General features: G+C 40.3%; 2 protein-coding genes across 2 annotated transcripts; one reads left to right on the forward strand and one right to left on the reverse strand.

The window, feature by feature from the left end:
* Positions 1 to 6,169: 6,169 nt before the first annotated feature.
* Positions 6,170 to 8,782, reverse strand: LOC140284449 (ribosomal biogenesis factor-like). The gene is made up of 4 exons (XM_072378311.1): positions 8,680 to 8,782; positions 6,604 to 6,719; positions 6,384 to 6,500; positions 6,170 to 6,300 (listed from the first exon to the last, which is right to left on the reverse strand). The coding sequence occupies exons 2-4, from the start codon at positions 6,712 to 6,714 to the stop codon at positions 6,232 to 6,234; spliced, it is 297 nt and encodes a 98-aa protein (XP_072234412.1). The 5' UTR covers positions 6,715 to 6,719; positions 8,680 to 8,782; the 3' UTR covers positions 6,170 to 6,231.
* A 1,248-nt stretch (positions 8,783 to 10,030) lies between these two features.
* On the forward strand, positions 10,031 to 16,275 carry LOC140284922 (carbonic anhydrase 1). Its single transcript, XM_072378954.1, has 7 exons — positions 10,031 to 10,168; positions 10,449 to 10,646; positions 12,133 to 12,251; positions 13,514 to 13,606; positions 13,696 to 13,758; positions 13,853 to 14,008; positions 14,800 to 16,275. Exons 1-7 carry the CDS (start codon positions 10,135 to 10,137, stop codon positions 14,917 to 14,919), a joined length of 783 nt encoding a protein of 260 aa, XP_072235055.1. The 5' UTR covers positions 10,031 to 10,134; the 3' UTR covers positions 14,920 to 16,275.
* Positions 16,276 to 16,572: the final 297 nt, after the last annotated feature.

The following is a 16,572-nucleotide window of genomic DNA, read 5'->3' on the forward strand; positions in this document are numbered from 1 at the left end:
TTCTCCCAGGAGGAAGCTGATGTCTTGGTCCGGGAGATCCAAGATCGCAATGTCCGAATATATGGAACTGCGAACAGATGATGATGATGAACAGGTGATGCTAAAGTAGCCTGGGAGGAGGTCACTGATATCAGTCAGGTCGAGTTTCCAATTACGCGTGACAACCGCCTTTGGTCAGTGACGGGACAATCAATATAGATATAAAATGATGTGCCGATTAAGATCGTTGCATTGAATAGTGGTTGCTGTGATTATTTATTGCATTAAAATGCGCCTGAAACGGTGGAAACCTGCCTGCCAGGTCTTGGTGACCTGTGCGCCGGTCAGCCAAACTACCACGCACGGGCTCCACTTCACTTTGAGCCGAAAGCAGACCAGGTTGGAGTTGGCGAGCTTTCGGTGCACCTTGAGACTTGCAGTCCGATTTTTAAAAAGTATATTTTATATTTTCATTTTCATTCTCTAGCCTAATCTCACGGGTCAGATGCTTTTGCTTGCGGGCCACATCTGACCTATGCCATAATGTATGATGGGGTCGACTCGTATCACATTACCTCACTGTGGGCAAAAAAAATGTTGAGAACAAACTTACGCCCTTGTTTCAAACACCAGAATTATATCCACTGTGCAAAAGTCTCGAGTCATTCGTGATTTATTTGCCAGGAAAATAAGAAACAGAAGCAGCAATTTATAACATAAGTTATAACATGAGTTTGTACCACTCCAGCAAGCTTGGAAGTCAATATTTGGTGACCCCTTTTATTCTTTAACACAGCATTAAGGCAAGGTTTTGAACATTGCTCCTTCATCTCTAAAAGAGAATGTTACCTTTGTAAAATGGACGATGGGGATGATTGGTAGGGCCAAAGGAGGGAATTGGAACTCGGCCTTAGTCTTCAAGAATAGTTCTCCAGGCTTCTTGAAGGGCATCCCAAAGCTCTTCTTTGGATGTCGGCTGCCTTTTGTTCCGTTCTCTGTCAGATGATCCCACACTGCTTCAATAATGTTGAGGTCCGGGCTCTGGGGAGGATTCATCCCTCCATAAGACCTGTTGTCACTGATTTTCAGTCCACTTCTTGTGTCATTTGGCATAGCTCAGCCTTTGCTCCATGTTTCCCTTCCTTAAGAACGGCTTCTTGACAGCCACCCTTCCATGTAGACCATTTATTTTTTTATAACAATAATACTAATAATATCAATAATAATGTTTTTCTCCAGTTCTCCTTCTAAATTACATTAATAGGAATAAGAAAAATAAATACATAATAAATTAACTAATCTACTGAATAATCAATTATTATTATCACAACAGTAATAATAATAATTATATTGATTGATAAAAACATAACTACAACAACCATTTTCATCATCATAACAAAGTAATACTGTTATTATTATAACAGAAAGTTATTCATATACTCCTCTAAAATGGTAACTATTTGTTCATATTAGGAAGGTTTGTGAGAATGTGCCTCAGACCTTTGGTTTATTTGGTTTATCTTGAAATAAATTAAGAATGTGTTCCAGATGTCACAGAAAACAGATGTTCCAGTGTGACGTGTTTTCTGATAATGTTATTCCAGTTCCTGATATGTAAAGACTTTTTGGATTTCCAGCTCAGAAGACTAGTTTTCTTAGCAATAGTTAGAGAAATAAGGAGCAGATTTCAATGTTTGACTGGAAGTTTGTCAACTTCTGTGAGATTACAGAGTGAACACAGTGATAGTGATTGAGGGATTCTGCAGCTCAGAATAGAAGAAAGTTTCTCAACTACTGTTGTTCAGAAAGCGTGAACAGGTCCATGTGGCATGAAAGTAATCATCAGTGCTACCCAAGGTGCATTGTGTGCATGTGTCTGACCACTTCTGATGAGGCTTGGGCCAACAGTCGATGGATCAATTGAAGGTCCAGATGTGTCTCTCAGGTCCTGTGTCAGATCTTTGCTGGATATCTATTTCCCATTAAAGACGTCACTTTCAGGTACTGCTCGTCTCCTGTTTGGTGTTTTGTGTCCTTTCCTTGTCCAATTTCCTCAAACATTTCTGAAGGACACAGAGTTGCCACGTTTTCAGCTAAGAGCTAGCTATTTCAGTTCTGTCAAACTGTATCTTGGGCATTTTTTGGAGATGCATCTGGAGTAACGGGGACAAGCAGTGTGTCTTTGTGACATGCTGTCAAAGTCTCAAGACCACTTCAAAAGATTATAAGAAAATCTGGCTGCTTGGAGGAAAAATATAAAGCAATGAAGGTGGCTCAAGACTTTGGCACAACATTGTCTGGCATTCATTTTTATTTTCAGAAAGTGGGGTCAGAAGAAACTCAGAGAAGAAAGTGTGATGATAGCGCCTCTGGAACACTGATGTCTGATGTTGTGACTACCGCTGTGATTCCAAATGGCTGTGAAAAGCAAATCTCCATCGCAGACGACACACAGTGTGTGTGCCTCGCTCTGGCACAAGCACAGGGATTCTTATTCCTCTCTCAGGGAGAAGTGCAAATGCTGTAACGTTTTTGCTTTTAGTCCTCTTCAGAGGGGGAAACCCTGCCGTAAGGTGCACTGCTCATACTCCTTCAGCTAATTCTTGGAGTTCAACAAGCCCAACACTTCTCTGTGTCCAAAAAACAGATCTGCTTACCCACTTTTCATCACGCATATTGATAAACCCATCCACAGCACCATCTTGTGGACATTTCCAACTCTGCTAGTTGTCTAAAATGGCCATTTGGATTCAGTTCAGTTAAGCCACTAACTGATCAAACATCTCTGAGGGCTTTAAATACAAACTATAAAACATAGCATAGCACCACATTTGCTCAAACTTTCCTTCACACAGCTCAGTGAGACAGTTTGAGCTGTGTTTTTATGTAGTTGAAAGTCTTTAAGTTTGAAAGTTGGATCAAAGGAATGAGTTTTAATGCAGCAGAAATGCGTAGTATATATTTCTGCATGTCTTGGAGCCACAAAAGTGACTAACAACACTCCTCGGCATGACAAACGCTTCCTCGTCTTCTCGCCCACTGATCCAACTACTCCCTACCAGCTCATGCAGATTAAAAATCCAGTGTGTGCGTGTGCTGGCATGATACCCATTTCCCCCTGGGTGTGTGGTGGTGCAACCCCGCTGCCTGTGCTCCGGTGCAGCCATCTGGATCACAGTCGGAAGCACCTGCTCGCAGGCTGACACCTTAACACTGCAGCTGCTGCACTCTCCTCACCAATCATTTCCACCTTTTCCTCTGTATCAAAAATAAACGGTTTTGCCCAAAAGGTGTCGATTGAATGGATTTCAAAGTAAATGTGTCCTGTTTGTTGAGCTTTGCTGTCATTTTGAGAAGTGCAAATAGAGCTAAAAAGGGGTTTAGAAAACCTTTAGAAACATTCTGACGCCTTCTGTTGCCTTTGAATCGGACTTGATTCTGTGGTGCAATTAACCACATATTAGCTTAAGAATACTCCTTAAACCTTTTGCAACCACGGAAAGAAAAACACGAGGAAAATTCAGAAATTGTGCACACTTTTCTGGGTGGGAGCTCAATTAAGATGCCATCAAAATGTTTTTTCCCTGGATTAATGACTGAATTATGTCCACAATTAACACAATATGTACACAAAGTAGTTAAATAAATAAACTGAAATAAAGCACTTTGAAAGTCTTGCTGGATGGCACAACTGTATTTTTCTTGGCACAAATACATATTTTCTGTGCCTATTTCAAGTTTCCTCATGAACCTGGGCTGGAATAACATGTGATTGCAGTCTTAACCTTCACCAACAAGCTATCTCCACAGCAGCAACTTAAACCGCCATCTTCACCTTGAAAATATCATCTCTCAGCTTATTTATGACAACCCCGTCCAGACCAACAATTGGTTTATTTAGCAGCCCCACTCATGCTCGTCCAGATTTATTGACCAGCTACACTCTGTCAGAGGTCACCATGGAGACAAGCAATCAGCAGGGCACTGGTGCACCCATGACCTCCGATGTGAGGTTGTTCCAGCAGAACGCAGCAGCAGAATACTGATAACGACCTGCTGCTCACAGGAGGAGCCACAAAAATCCATACTTCGTCTTCAGATGCTGTTCTGATGGAAATGACAGCTCAAAGCCCAGAAATATTGTGTACACAACAGGAGTGGCTGAAATACTGTGGAAGGACCTAAGAATGCAATTCAACCTAAAACACACAAACACTGAAAAAAGACAAAATAAGACTGCTTAAATCATGAAATTAAATTACTCCACAAAACTAAGGAAAGTGGGATATATCCAGCAGCAAGAGAACAGCCAGTTCAACCAGTTCAATTTGATGTGTTGGAAGCATGAAAGAAAGTGGTAAATATAAGGATTTCAGTGACTTTGACAAGAGCCAGACTGAGTAAATAGGAAGTCAAGCTGGGTGAGTACCTAAAGTGTACTGATCATTTTCTTTCTAGAATACTTTGGTATCCAGAGGAGTTCATGGTGGACTCAGTGACTGCAAGGTGCCCAGGTCCTGTGGCTGCAGAACAAGCCCAGATCATCAGCCCTCCACCACCGTGCTTGACAGCTGGTATGAGGTGTTTGTGCTGATATGCTGTGTTTGGTTTCCTCCAAACGTGCTGCTGTGCATTAGGACCAAACATCTCCACTTTGCTCTGGTCTGTCCAAAGGACATTGTTCCAGAAGTCTTGAGCTTTGTTCAGATGCAGCTTTGCAAACCTAAGCTGTGCTGCCATGTTCTTTTAGAGAGAAGAGGCTTTCTCCTGCAGCCCTTCCAAACAAGCCATCCTTGTTCAGTCTTTTTCTAACTGTGTTGTCATGAACTTTAACCTTTAACATGCTAACTGAGGCCTGCAGTTATTTTTACACTTTCTCTGCGCATTGCAGGATCTGACCTTGAGGTGCTGGACTTGGAATTGTTTTGACATGACCTTATAACCTTTACCAGGCAGCAATAGTTGTTTCTCTAAAGTCATTGTTGATGTCTTCCCTCTGGCATTGTGTTAACACACATATCAATGCTCCTCACCAACAGACTGATCAAATGTGCTTTTATTGAGGTGCTCACAGTTGCTGATGATCTATTAATTAAACAGCACCTGGATGATGCTCTTTTAACCCTTATGGATGCAGTAAAGGTGGACTTTTTGTTTCCCCCTTTAACACGCTACATTTTAGCTCACTTTTTTCCCCCCAGTAAATAATGACATATGTCATTCATCTGAGGCTGTATCTTTCTTTTTCACTGCTGTGTGTCTCCAAAATCCACTGGTTTGGTGACATAAATGTGAAAAATGACAAAAAAAGCCCTAATTCTCCTCTGGACCCTGAATTTTAATATTCTACCATCAGACTAAAACTTTTTTAGGCTACCAAAGGTAAGGGAGTAATCATTACAAATATTAATTCTCACTAAAATCTGTTCAGGGTTGTGTGCCATCTATTTATTTAATTTATTCATGCAAAGAAATTATCAAAAATGTTCTGAGGAACCTGACAAAGAGTTCAAGGTGTGGACAAGGCCTCCAAATTCCCAAGATTTTAATTTGACTGAGAGTCTGAGGGATGTTTTCTGAGGGATGTTTGTGGGGCACCTGGAGTGAATACATCCTTTAGCCACAAACAAATTTGACATAATCTGAATTCACGATTACATTATTATTACATTTTAATCCTGCTGTGACCAAAAGTCCGATACAAACAGCAGATACAATCACCTCCTCCGTGACCTCATTTGTGATAAATCAGAGGCACCAGGAACATGGAAAAAAAGGTGGTTAAAACCTTGAACGAAAGCAGAGGGTGCATTGAGGTGTGCATGGTTTTACAACCATTTTTAAACTGTTTACTGCACATTCAGCAGAAAAAGTCACTTCTGTCAACTTTTATCAAGTGAACCACTCATCACAGTACAGCTCTGGCTTTAATAAGAGGCCTTGTTGGGCTTGAATACATCGCTTCATGTACTGTCTTCCATTTTCTCACATTTTATTAGCAATTTTAAAGGAACATAACAATTATTAGTTGAAGCCCAAATACATATTTACATCAGAAGCCTTCATCAACAAATGAAAGGCCTATCCACCCTGAAACAATTCACAGGTCATGAGCAGTAAAGAGACTAACAGATTTTTACCATCACATCATTACTGCAGCTTCTGACACCTTCAGTCCGCATTTTGACACGAAATAAAGTCCACTGGAAGTAAACTGAGTCAGTCAGCGTTCATGAGTCGGTTCTTGATCCATCAAAGCTGAGAGAAAAGTTGAGCAGCGTTGTCGACATTTACTGATTCCTTCGGTGGCTCTCGAACAACCTAAAAATCCAACAGACGTGTATCATTAATTGTATCAAAAAGTTAAAATGCTGAATGCCAAACAAGAGTATTTCCTCTTCTACCTTTGCTTGTTTCTTCGGTTCAGGAGCAACAGACTTGGAAATGCTCTTTACATCCCTCTGGACCTCTGTGAACATTTCATTTAGGCTCTCCACCTTCTCATTTTTCACGGCGTTGATCTGCAAAGCACAAATTACACTAAAGCAGGTGCAACACTGTACCGGAGTGGATGCATTATGCATGTGCATAATTTAGGGGGGAAAGAAACGAGAGAGATCTTACATGTTTGAGGGTTGTTGTGACGGCTTTCGCTTTGTTCTTGACCTTCAAATGCTTGTTTGCCACTTGAAAGACGTTCTTCTGTTTTTTCCCTTTCTGCTTGTTCTTGGCCATGTTACCTGAGGAGAGAACACAGCTCATGAGCATGTGTATTTTCATGAAAACGCTTCATTTCCATACCATGCAGCTTGTTCTTCCACCTTTTTTCTGTTTTCACATTCATCAAACAGCCTGTGACAGGCTTAAACTATTTGTTACAGATTCTTTACACGCTTCTGACACTCTGTAACCGCCCGATAAGCTTCACCTCTGTTTATTGCTGAGACTCCGACTAATCCATCAATCCACATTTTCAGCTGACCTTTTGGTTGTTTTTGTGACACAAAAACAATGCAAACCCTCCTGGAGGTAAAAAAACAAAACAGGGAGAAGCTAACTTTTTCTAAATTATAGATGCAGGCTCACAGCAAAGAGAATGAATCTACACTGATTATGCAAGAACTGTGAAAAAAACTGCATCCTGTGGAGAATATGGGCAGTCAAAGACAGCTTTTTGTATTTGAACAACACAAATCTGAATTTTATGCTCTGCTGTAGGTTTATTTACACTGTGCAACACCACATTATGCACAGATATCATTCAGAAGTGATCGGGGAATATAAAAAGATCAAGTAGAAAGAGAAATTAAACAGAATTCATGGGAAAAATCAAAAGCCTTTAAAAAGTGGTTCATTTTACAATTTTAACAAAAGTGATCTCACCTATATTAAATGGATCAATCATCTACAGATGCTGCAGTTCTCCACCAGGTTTCGCTAAATATAATTGTTTGTCTACAAACAGACGTAGCGGCAGAAGAAGAAAGAGCAGTGAAACAGCAAATCTAAACGCCAGCATATTGACTCCAAGTTGGATCCAAGTGACGATCTATCAGGTTTGCACTCAATCATTTCTGACTTTTATCCAGCCTAAACCATGAAGAGAGTACTAAGCAAAAAGGCCTGAAATTAAACTGTATTTTACTGGAAAGTGGTGCAAACATCTTAGAATTGGAGTAACTATCTTCATGATGAGGAGAGCATTACAGCAGTCCAGCCAACAAAGAAATACAAACACGAGTTTTCTGTTGAACTTACTTGGATGCAAAGCTTCTAATTGTGGCTGTAATCATAAAACTTTTTGAATGATCAAAAATGGATGGATGTTTTTTAACAGTTGTTCAGGCCTGCTGTGTTTATGCTACAAACAGCCACAACTGAGCGGAGCAGCCCTGTGAGGGCGGCTGTTTGGGTTTAGATCCTTTATGGGGAATTTGTGGTTTGGCCATTTTCTTTTTCACCTGCCAAAGTCTATAACTCTGAATGGAAATTATAGTTGAGTTTATTTTTTCCACTGAGGAGGACTATCTCAATTTAACGTTTGGTGAAACAGCGCTCGTTCTTTGTTATTAACTTTACAGCAACAAATAACTTTTTTTTCTTATATATGAAAAATATACGTGAATATGTCTTTCTGGTACTTTTCTTAATAGCTTTGCCTATTATACTGATAATTTGTCTTTCTGTGGTTGTTTGAAGTCATCTCAAAGTACTTTTGGTGTTCATTTCAAGGTTTTTTTCTTGACTGACAACAGAAGTAAACAGCAGCAACAAAAAGAGACTCTAAACCAAAGACCCCCCACTACTCAGGGACTGCGGGGCTTGTGCCAAGCAGGCCCAGTAATCCGTCCATTAGATGCTCCTAAAACAGTTAAATGGTCGGACTTTAATCAAAATAAACGGATAAAAATAAAAACCAAAATAAGTGACAACCTGGCGTTTGAGGACAGCTACTAGAGTGAGTGGAATTTATTTAATCTACTTGACAGATATACTGTAACAAAACGCGTTACCTTTATTAATTCACGTAACCCAATCATGAAACGTAATGCCGCAAAAACGTGTAAATTACATGTTATTTACACTTGTCAATCTGGCGTGAATTTAGCGTTAACAGCTGTCCACGTGGGTGTGTCCGCGAGCTGTTTCCTAATAATGAAATAATATTAATAATAATAATAACATAATAAGTATTCATACCTTATTTCCGAAACAGTGTTGATGCGCTCATGTGGTGTTAAGAATGTCCCTGGGCTATTACATCATTCACATGCGACGGCCGTTAGGTTCCGCCCACCTCAGTGTCAGGTCTTCGAAATATGGCTGAAATCAAATAAAATATTTTGTTTACGTTTGTCACCATCCTCTGTTTTTTTAAAGAGATGGTTGTAAATGTTAAAAAGTCGTAAAATTAATGCAAATCATCTTATATTATATGAGTTCATTTATATATATTTCAGTGTCGGTCACTTGTTTTGTGAGAAAATTATTTTTATCAGTTTTATAAGAAGCGGTGTGCTCCTGACTCTAATTTGTACATAAGGAAAACTACTCTTAAACAGTTCGTGTATGTGATATTACATGAATGCTGTTTGGTGTTTGCTGTTGCACTATTTGGGTTTTGATCATCAAGCCGCTTCGCTCCTCAAAGCCCCACAGAAAGGGTTGCCTTACAGTGGCCCCAGCAGCAGATGGCACCAGTACACCGCCGCGGCTGCATTTTTAACATTCTGGTTGATTTTCTGCCAAAACTGAGGAAACCTTTCTTTGTCATTGAGTTGTATTGTCCAGCAGGATGCAATTAGTTACTGGATTTTCTGAGGGAGACTGGACCTTTTTATACTTAATGGTAAATATAGAATGAGCCTATAATTCTTGTCCATTTCAGAATAGAGAGTCTGAAGGACTTTAATTAGCTTTTTTAAAGCTTTTTTTCTTTGTTCAACATTTTAGGCACAGCTATAATTTGTTCTTTGAACATATTTTTACGTTTTAAAAAAAAACCCTCAGACGTGCTTCACAGTAGGACACAACGCATAAAGCAGGCCTTAGGTTTGTGTGCGTGTGTGTTGCTGAGATAATCCAGCCACGTATCTTTGCTGCCTTGCTCAAAAGACACTTGTTGTGTTTAGGCTGTACCTTTCACATTTAGGCTTTGTATGTAAATAAATAAATTAATTAAACAAGACATTATTTGTATAGTTTACTGACATTTCTGCTTACTATACATTTCAGGCTAACTTAGGCCCGTATACCTTCACTAACACCTTGCTGTGCGCAATAACACACCCAAACCAATAACTGCGCACATTGAGCTTCAGCAGATTAACTAAATCCGTTTAAAAAATTTAAAGGGATGCATCTGCATGTAAATCGAGGAATCAGCAGCTCCCCATTGCATTTTAATGCAGAATAGACGCGCGCAAAGAGCGTGACAGCCTCACTGATCCACGGCGATGCAGCGCATCTAAACTCCTCCCGCGGCCACTGCGCGGACATCATGTGGGCAACACCAGCCTTACTGACGCACCGCGCACGGGGGGACCTATATAAACACTGCAGCTGTCAATTGGAAGACACTGGCTGCTCTGTGCAGAGGAACGACTTGCTTTAGGGGATTACAGCTCGACACACTCATAGATCCTAATTGTAACAATGTCTCACGCTTGGGGATACGCAGCAACCAACGGTGAGGCGCTCATTGCACGTATATGGTATATTGGTGAAATTACAGTGGTGCATGTTGGAAACATTCATAATAACAGGCAGGTTGTTGAATGAATAGAAGCGTAGTGCATATACACTGATCACTGCAGAATTTTATTGTTATCATAATGCGCATTTGGGGCTTTTTACGCGCACACTCCCACCCCCGAATGTCTGGCTTATTTGCAGCAAAATCTGAATAAAACCTCCTCTTATATGATGATATTCCATTAATAACAATGTTATAATTATATGATTTCCAGGACCCGACAAATGGGCTGATAACTTCCCCGTGGCAAACGGACCCCGTCAGTCTCCCATTGACATCGTACCTGCCGAAGCAAAATACGACTCTGGGCTGAAGCCGCTCAGCCTGAAGTACGATCCTTCCACCAGCCTTGACATCCTCAACAACGGACATTCCTTCCAAGTGACCTTCGTTGATGACAACGACAGCTCAAGTTAGTGTGAAATGAACACGACACCTATTTGATTTTTAGTTTCCTTTTTTATCTTAGCTCATTTATTATTAACCATGGCGGTGTTTGTAGATGTACGAGAAGAGCTGTTAGGATTCCTCTAGTCACACAAAGACAGTCAGGCTCCTGGTGATGATTTACAGGCTGCAGTAACCTGCAAACCGCTGATTGCAGGTTTTATGCATGCTGCTATATATTAACCATGCTTTCTCTCTCACACACACACGTCGCTCCAAAAAGAAGCATATTAATTTTCTGCTAATTTTACAGATGCATTAGTCATGCGCCCCAGTTTTCTCGACGCTTTGGCATCAGTGCACAAATCAGGGATTTTTTTCCTCATTTATTTAATAATACAGTATTTTTAGTTTAAATGAACTTGCCTTTCGAAGGGTTATATTATAACGCGAGGAGTTCTATTGAAAAGCAAAGCACTAGGCATGCAGATCGTAGGCTAATTGAATTGGAAATGTAACCCGCTGGTAAACCTTTCCCACGCCAGCTCCTTTATGCTGGCAGAGAGGTCAAAAGCGAAAAAAAGCCAAGGTTACTCTGCAAATACACTCTGGCTCAGTTAACTATTGATGTTCTAATTTTGCCTGGGAGTGTTCTTGTTCTTTTTCAATTGTATGATCATTCAGATTCCATTTTGTTCCCAAAGAAGCATGGAAAAATGGTTGTGCTTCATGAATATTTAGGACTGGGCGTCCTTTAGCTCATCTGATTTTGGATAAATGTGGTTTGCACAACCAGCTAAATCCAGGACTGCTTATTGTCGACACAAAAGATAACAATCGGAAAAAAACGTCTGTACTCAGAATATGAGTAAGAAGAGAATCATATTCCTCTCTGAAGCTCACCGCATATCTAAATAAAGACGGAGCTGTCTGCATGACATGATTACACATCATGTGTGCTCTGTGGAAAAGCTGAATGTCCCTGCTTCTTTATTCTCACTGTTTAAAACAACCTCTTTAAGAAAGGTCCACACAGCCTCAAATTCCTTCTGACCATTGCAAGCTGACCACTGACAAACAAATATCCTGTTGTGTGTGTGTGTGTGTGTGTGTGTGTGTGTCAGTATGTGGTAACATTGGAACAGAAATAGACCAATACACAGGATTATCTACTACTGTTTCCACTTCTCTGTAAACTGTAAATATTTAGATTATGCAACACTGGAAAGAGGGTTTATCATTATTTTGGACTGATTGTAACTCTCAGTTTGACCAGGGCTTACACAACGGGAACTGAGTCCGCTTCGATTGAGAAGGAAGTGTGCATGAGTGTATCACATCTCATTCATCTTGTTTACCTTTCCTTTGTATTCTGCTCAGGATGACATCTCCTTTGCAGCATTTTTTTTGCTACACTATCAAGGGGAGCAATAATCAAAACTTCGACATGGCTGCCTGCAGTAAAGCTCATGTTAGACTGAACTGATCGGTCATTTTTTGTTTCTCTTCAGCTCTGAAAGATGGACCAATCTCAGGTATCTACAGGCTTAAGCAGTTCCATTTCCACTGGGGAGCGTCTGATGACAAGGGCTCTGAGCATACTGTGGCTGGGACCAAATACCCTGCTGAGGTAAAGATGTGCTGGATCATTATGACTGCCACAGTACTTTGACTGCTATCCTTGTTGACAGATTGAGGCTGACAGAGTAATGGGGAGAAATGCAGGAAATTAGAGCCTTTTATTATATTAATGGGACTTCTTCTAAATTTTCTTCTTCATCTTAATCTTTTTCCTGGATTCTAGCACCCCCAATTACAAAAAATACAAATAAAAAATTGAATCTGGCATGCTAATTAGAGACAGTCCTCTTATTCTGTTCACTAAGTTTCATAGCTGCATCCTGAACACACTAGCGCCTCCGTTAGGTTGAAGTTGGAGATGTGGAAGTTTTGAACCATACATGTGATTTTCAGGCTCTGCTGGATTCCCGAGACGCAGCCAAATTCAAAGCACAATGTCACACAGTTTTGGTAAAATTGTAAATTCTGTTAGCAAACATGCAAACAGATAAATGAATAAATATTGAGAAGTTTAAAATTTATTCTTAGTTTCCTTAGAGGCATAAAAACAAAATGGACCATTTCTGATTCTTGAGTGAACACCTGCCACTGCCAGTTGAAATCAACGGTTATGTTGGCAGCCAAGAAATAAGGTCATACATTGTAAAGATATGTCCTCATTACCTCTTTTGAGAGAGCAGAATTTTTTTGTGTGTTTGACCACAAACTGACATAGTCAAGTTTTCTAGTATATTTTGACTTTTTAAACCTAATTGGTGCGACTGTCATATCAGATGCAATCAAAAGTCAGTCCGAGCATCAAAATAGTTATTTGTCCCTTACAACCAGACTCAGGAGCTGTTTCGTACTCTGACACCAAACTTCATGTATGAGCTCAGCACTTCCAGTGAAGCCAAGATGTTTCTACAACAAACAAACACTCTTTTTTTTTCCTATCGGCGTTTACAGCCCACTTCTACCATGATCAGATGAAGTTGCCACAGCAACTGTACACCTTTGAGCCCACTGCCCCCCACTCATTGCTGCTTATAGCTTTATTTGAACTGTGGGTTGTTAATGCTTCTGAGGAGCTAAGCTGTTCTGTCTCTGGTTGGGTTGAACTGGAGAAAATGGATTCCCAAATTAAAGATGATACCAAAGTGAAAAGTGATGACTGTTCTCCTGATATTTACCAGTTTCCCAACTGGTTCTATACTTTTTCTTTTTTTTTTTACACAGTAAATAAGGTTCCTTTCTAAATGTTATTATGGGTTTTTTCAGTTTCTGGTATCCATTTCTGTAGTGAAATATTTAATTTTAACTTTTTTCCAGCTCCACCTGGTGCACTGGAACACCAAATATGCCAGCTTTGGTGAAGCTGCCAGTCAGCCTGATGGGCTCGCTGTTGTTGGAGTTTTCTTGAAGGTGAGTCTTCATGGTTTAAACATGTATCTATGAATAATTGCACATAACTGCACATGATCACTGGCTAATCATTTTTTCATGTATTTCAGGTTGGTTCTCAACATGCAGGTCTCCAGAAGGTTATTGATGCTTTTGAAGCCATTAAGGCCAAAGTATGTATCTATGAAAATCTTATTTTCTTCCATGAACAGCATGAATGACAAGGCCTCTAATTAATCTAGTCTTCACACTCTTTACCATTTTCAGGGAAAACAGACTGACTTTCCCAACTTCGACCCTTCTATATTGCTCCCTGGGTGCCTAGATTACTGGACATATGATGGCTCTCTAACCACACCCCCTCTGCTGGAGAGTGTTACCTGGATTGTCTGCAAAGAGCCAATCAGCGTCAGCCCTGAGCAGGTATGCCTACTTACAGATCCCACTCCTCTGTAGCAGAGGGATTGGCTTTGTTCCCACAGTGTAGAATAGCCCTGCGATCAAATCCTCTCTTTAACTCCAATCTAAATCAAGGGCTTAATTGTTGAGTTTAACAAGGTGGCTGAAATAAGAAGAAGAAACCTCTTGTATGGGGGGAGGGGGGGGGGGGGGGTGAAACACAAAAAAAACCACTGTCAGTCTAGAGAAAGAGGGTGAACAAGAGTTCACACAGATGCTGTAGACTTACCACAGAGTTTCAGTGAGTATGTGGAGAGTCAACAGGAAATATATTTATCCCACACAGTCTACATTCTGTAGATAAAGACATTTAGCTGGAGTATATATATATATATATATATATATATATATATGTTTATGTATTTAGCAGACACTTTTATTCAAAGTGTCTTACAAATGAAGATATAACAAGCTATATAAAAAGCTAACAATAAACTACACAGAAGGAACCCACTAGTCTGACTCTGTCAGAGGTGACAGAGTAGAGATAGGGTGCAGGCATAGAAGGAAGTGCAGAAAGATAAAGTGCAAAGATATATATATATATGCAACATGCAAATGAACACATGCATGCCTAAATGTTTATTTCATAGTTGTGAGTTAGAAAGAGAATAAGCATTTCCAACTCTTTTAGATAACAATAAAGCTACTTAAGTCACCAGAGGATGACTCTGAATTAAAATCAGTGATGAGTTTTGTGAGTGACAGTCACAGGAGGCCTGCACTGACTGCTGCCCTCATCTCCCCTTTCACAGATGGCTAAATTCCGCTGCCTGCTCTTCTCCGCTGAGGGTGAGGCCGAATGCTGCATGGTGGACAACTACCGCCCTCCCCAACCGCTCAAGGGTCGCCCTGTCCGTGCTTCCTTCAAGTAAACCCACCCTTAACCCTTTCTGCCCTGTTGCCCTCTCCCTCCCACCCCCACCCCCTAGAATTGCCTCTCTGGCAGCGGCTCACAAAGCACACATATCTCTTTCCGTATAGTTTTTAAAGAAATTAAATTCCGGTGGCCCATTGCATTCAGTTCTGGGCATACAAGTGGCAAGATGGAGCAGGATTTGCATCTCATGTGTGTAATGAGCAAACACATGTCATGATTTCTTTTAAAAGACACTTAAACTTACTGGTGGCTGCATCACATTTACCAGGACGCTACATCTGGTGTAAGTGGTTTTAGAGACAACATAACAGCGTTTGTGTGTTTTGTCATCTTAAGGATAAAAAATTAAATGAAATCAATTTAAATGGTGCTGTAGAGCTAACAAGAAGCACAAGCTTGCTGGAGTTAGCAGGGTAGGCTTAAACTATATAACCATCTGTGAGAGGGCTATGGTGCCAATAGTGGACACAAAGGACACTCCTGCTGCCAGCCTGTCTGTAATCTCTGACCAACTGCCGGCCTCTGCTGCTCAGCAGCTTAGTGAAACGCTGCAGCCGCCTCCGTAGCAAGTGATTGACTCAGAAAATCCTCTTCTGGCACGCACACACCCTCAACTCAGCATGCGCATTCTCATGCAGACATGTTGTCGATAGCCACCGACTTGCTTACTGATCTGAATTGTACAACAGCATACAGCAAGAGGACAGATTGCAGGAAGTGCCAGCCACTGAACACCAAAACAGTGACTTAGACTTGTCTGTTTTTACAGTCTAATATTCTAAATTTTGATGTGCTTGTCATACCAAGTTGTGTTTTTGTTATCATGCATTGTCTTTTTTTTAAGCCAGACAGTTTATGCAAATTAGGTCTTACGTGATTTTCCTAAATTATGTATTGTAACCAAAAACACCTGCTCCTCTTGATGTCCTGATAATTTAACCCTCTTTTACACAAAAAAACGAAATGCAGTGTGAAAAAAAAATGTGTTGAGTGCTAAAGCTTAAAAACGCACAGTAATCCTGGTGGATGTGCCATAGTAGCTACCCCACAAAGCCAAGGAAGAAATGACCCTTCCCGGGAAGCCAACAAAGACAAGAACCTGCCAATGGATAAGATTATGTTGTCAACCTGGAGCCAGGCCCTGCATTGGAGAATAATTACCAAGACCATGTACGACTCTTTAGGTGTAGAATTTCTGACAAGAAATGAATCTTGAGTAAGATTGTAATTGATTTAAAAAAAGAAAAAGAAAGCCTTATGCCAATCAATGTTAGGGCTGTCCCAGGAGAATGTTGTCATTCTATTTTGGAAGTGGACATTTGCTAGTTGAATAAATATATTTTATGACTAATCTGTGCCTGCTCTTTTTTTACTCCCTGTTCTATAAATTGTAAAGTCTTGAATATGATATGAACTCATGAATAATGAATGAGGTGTTGTTACTTCTCTGATTTGCACTCAATATCCAAGTCCATTAGACCAAGTCTTCTATAATGTGCAGACCGTAACAAATTGGCTCCATTTTCAACTGGTATCAAAACTGGATTAGTGGTACAGTTACAAATAAACTGCTATTCACAAATAAATCTGCAGGATTGACATTTTCTGTATGCTCATCTAAATCATTTTCTATTTTAGTTTTCTCTTT

The sequence above is a fragment of the Leuresthes tenuis genome, unplaced genomic scaffold (assembly GCF_036924035.1).
Source record: "Leuresthes tenuis unplaced genomic scaffold, fLeuTen1.0.hap1 SCAF_24, whole genome shotgun sequence".
NCBI classification, from domain to species: Eukaryota; Metazoa; Chordata; class Actinopteri; order Atheriniformes; family Atherinopsidae; genus Leuresthes; species Leuresthes tenuis.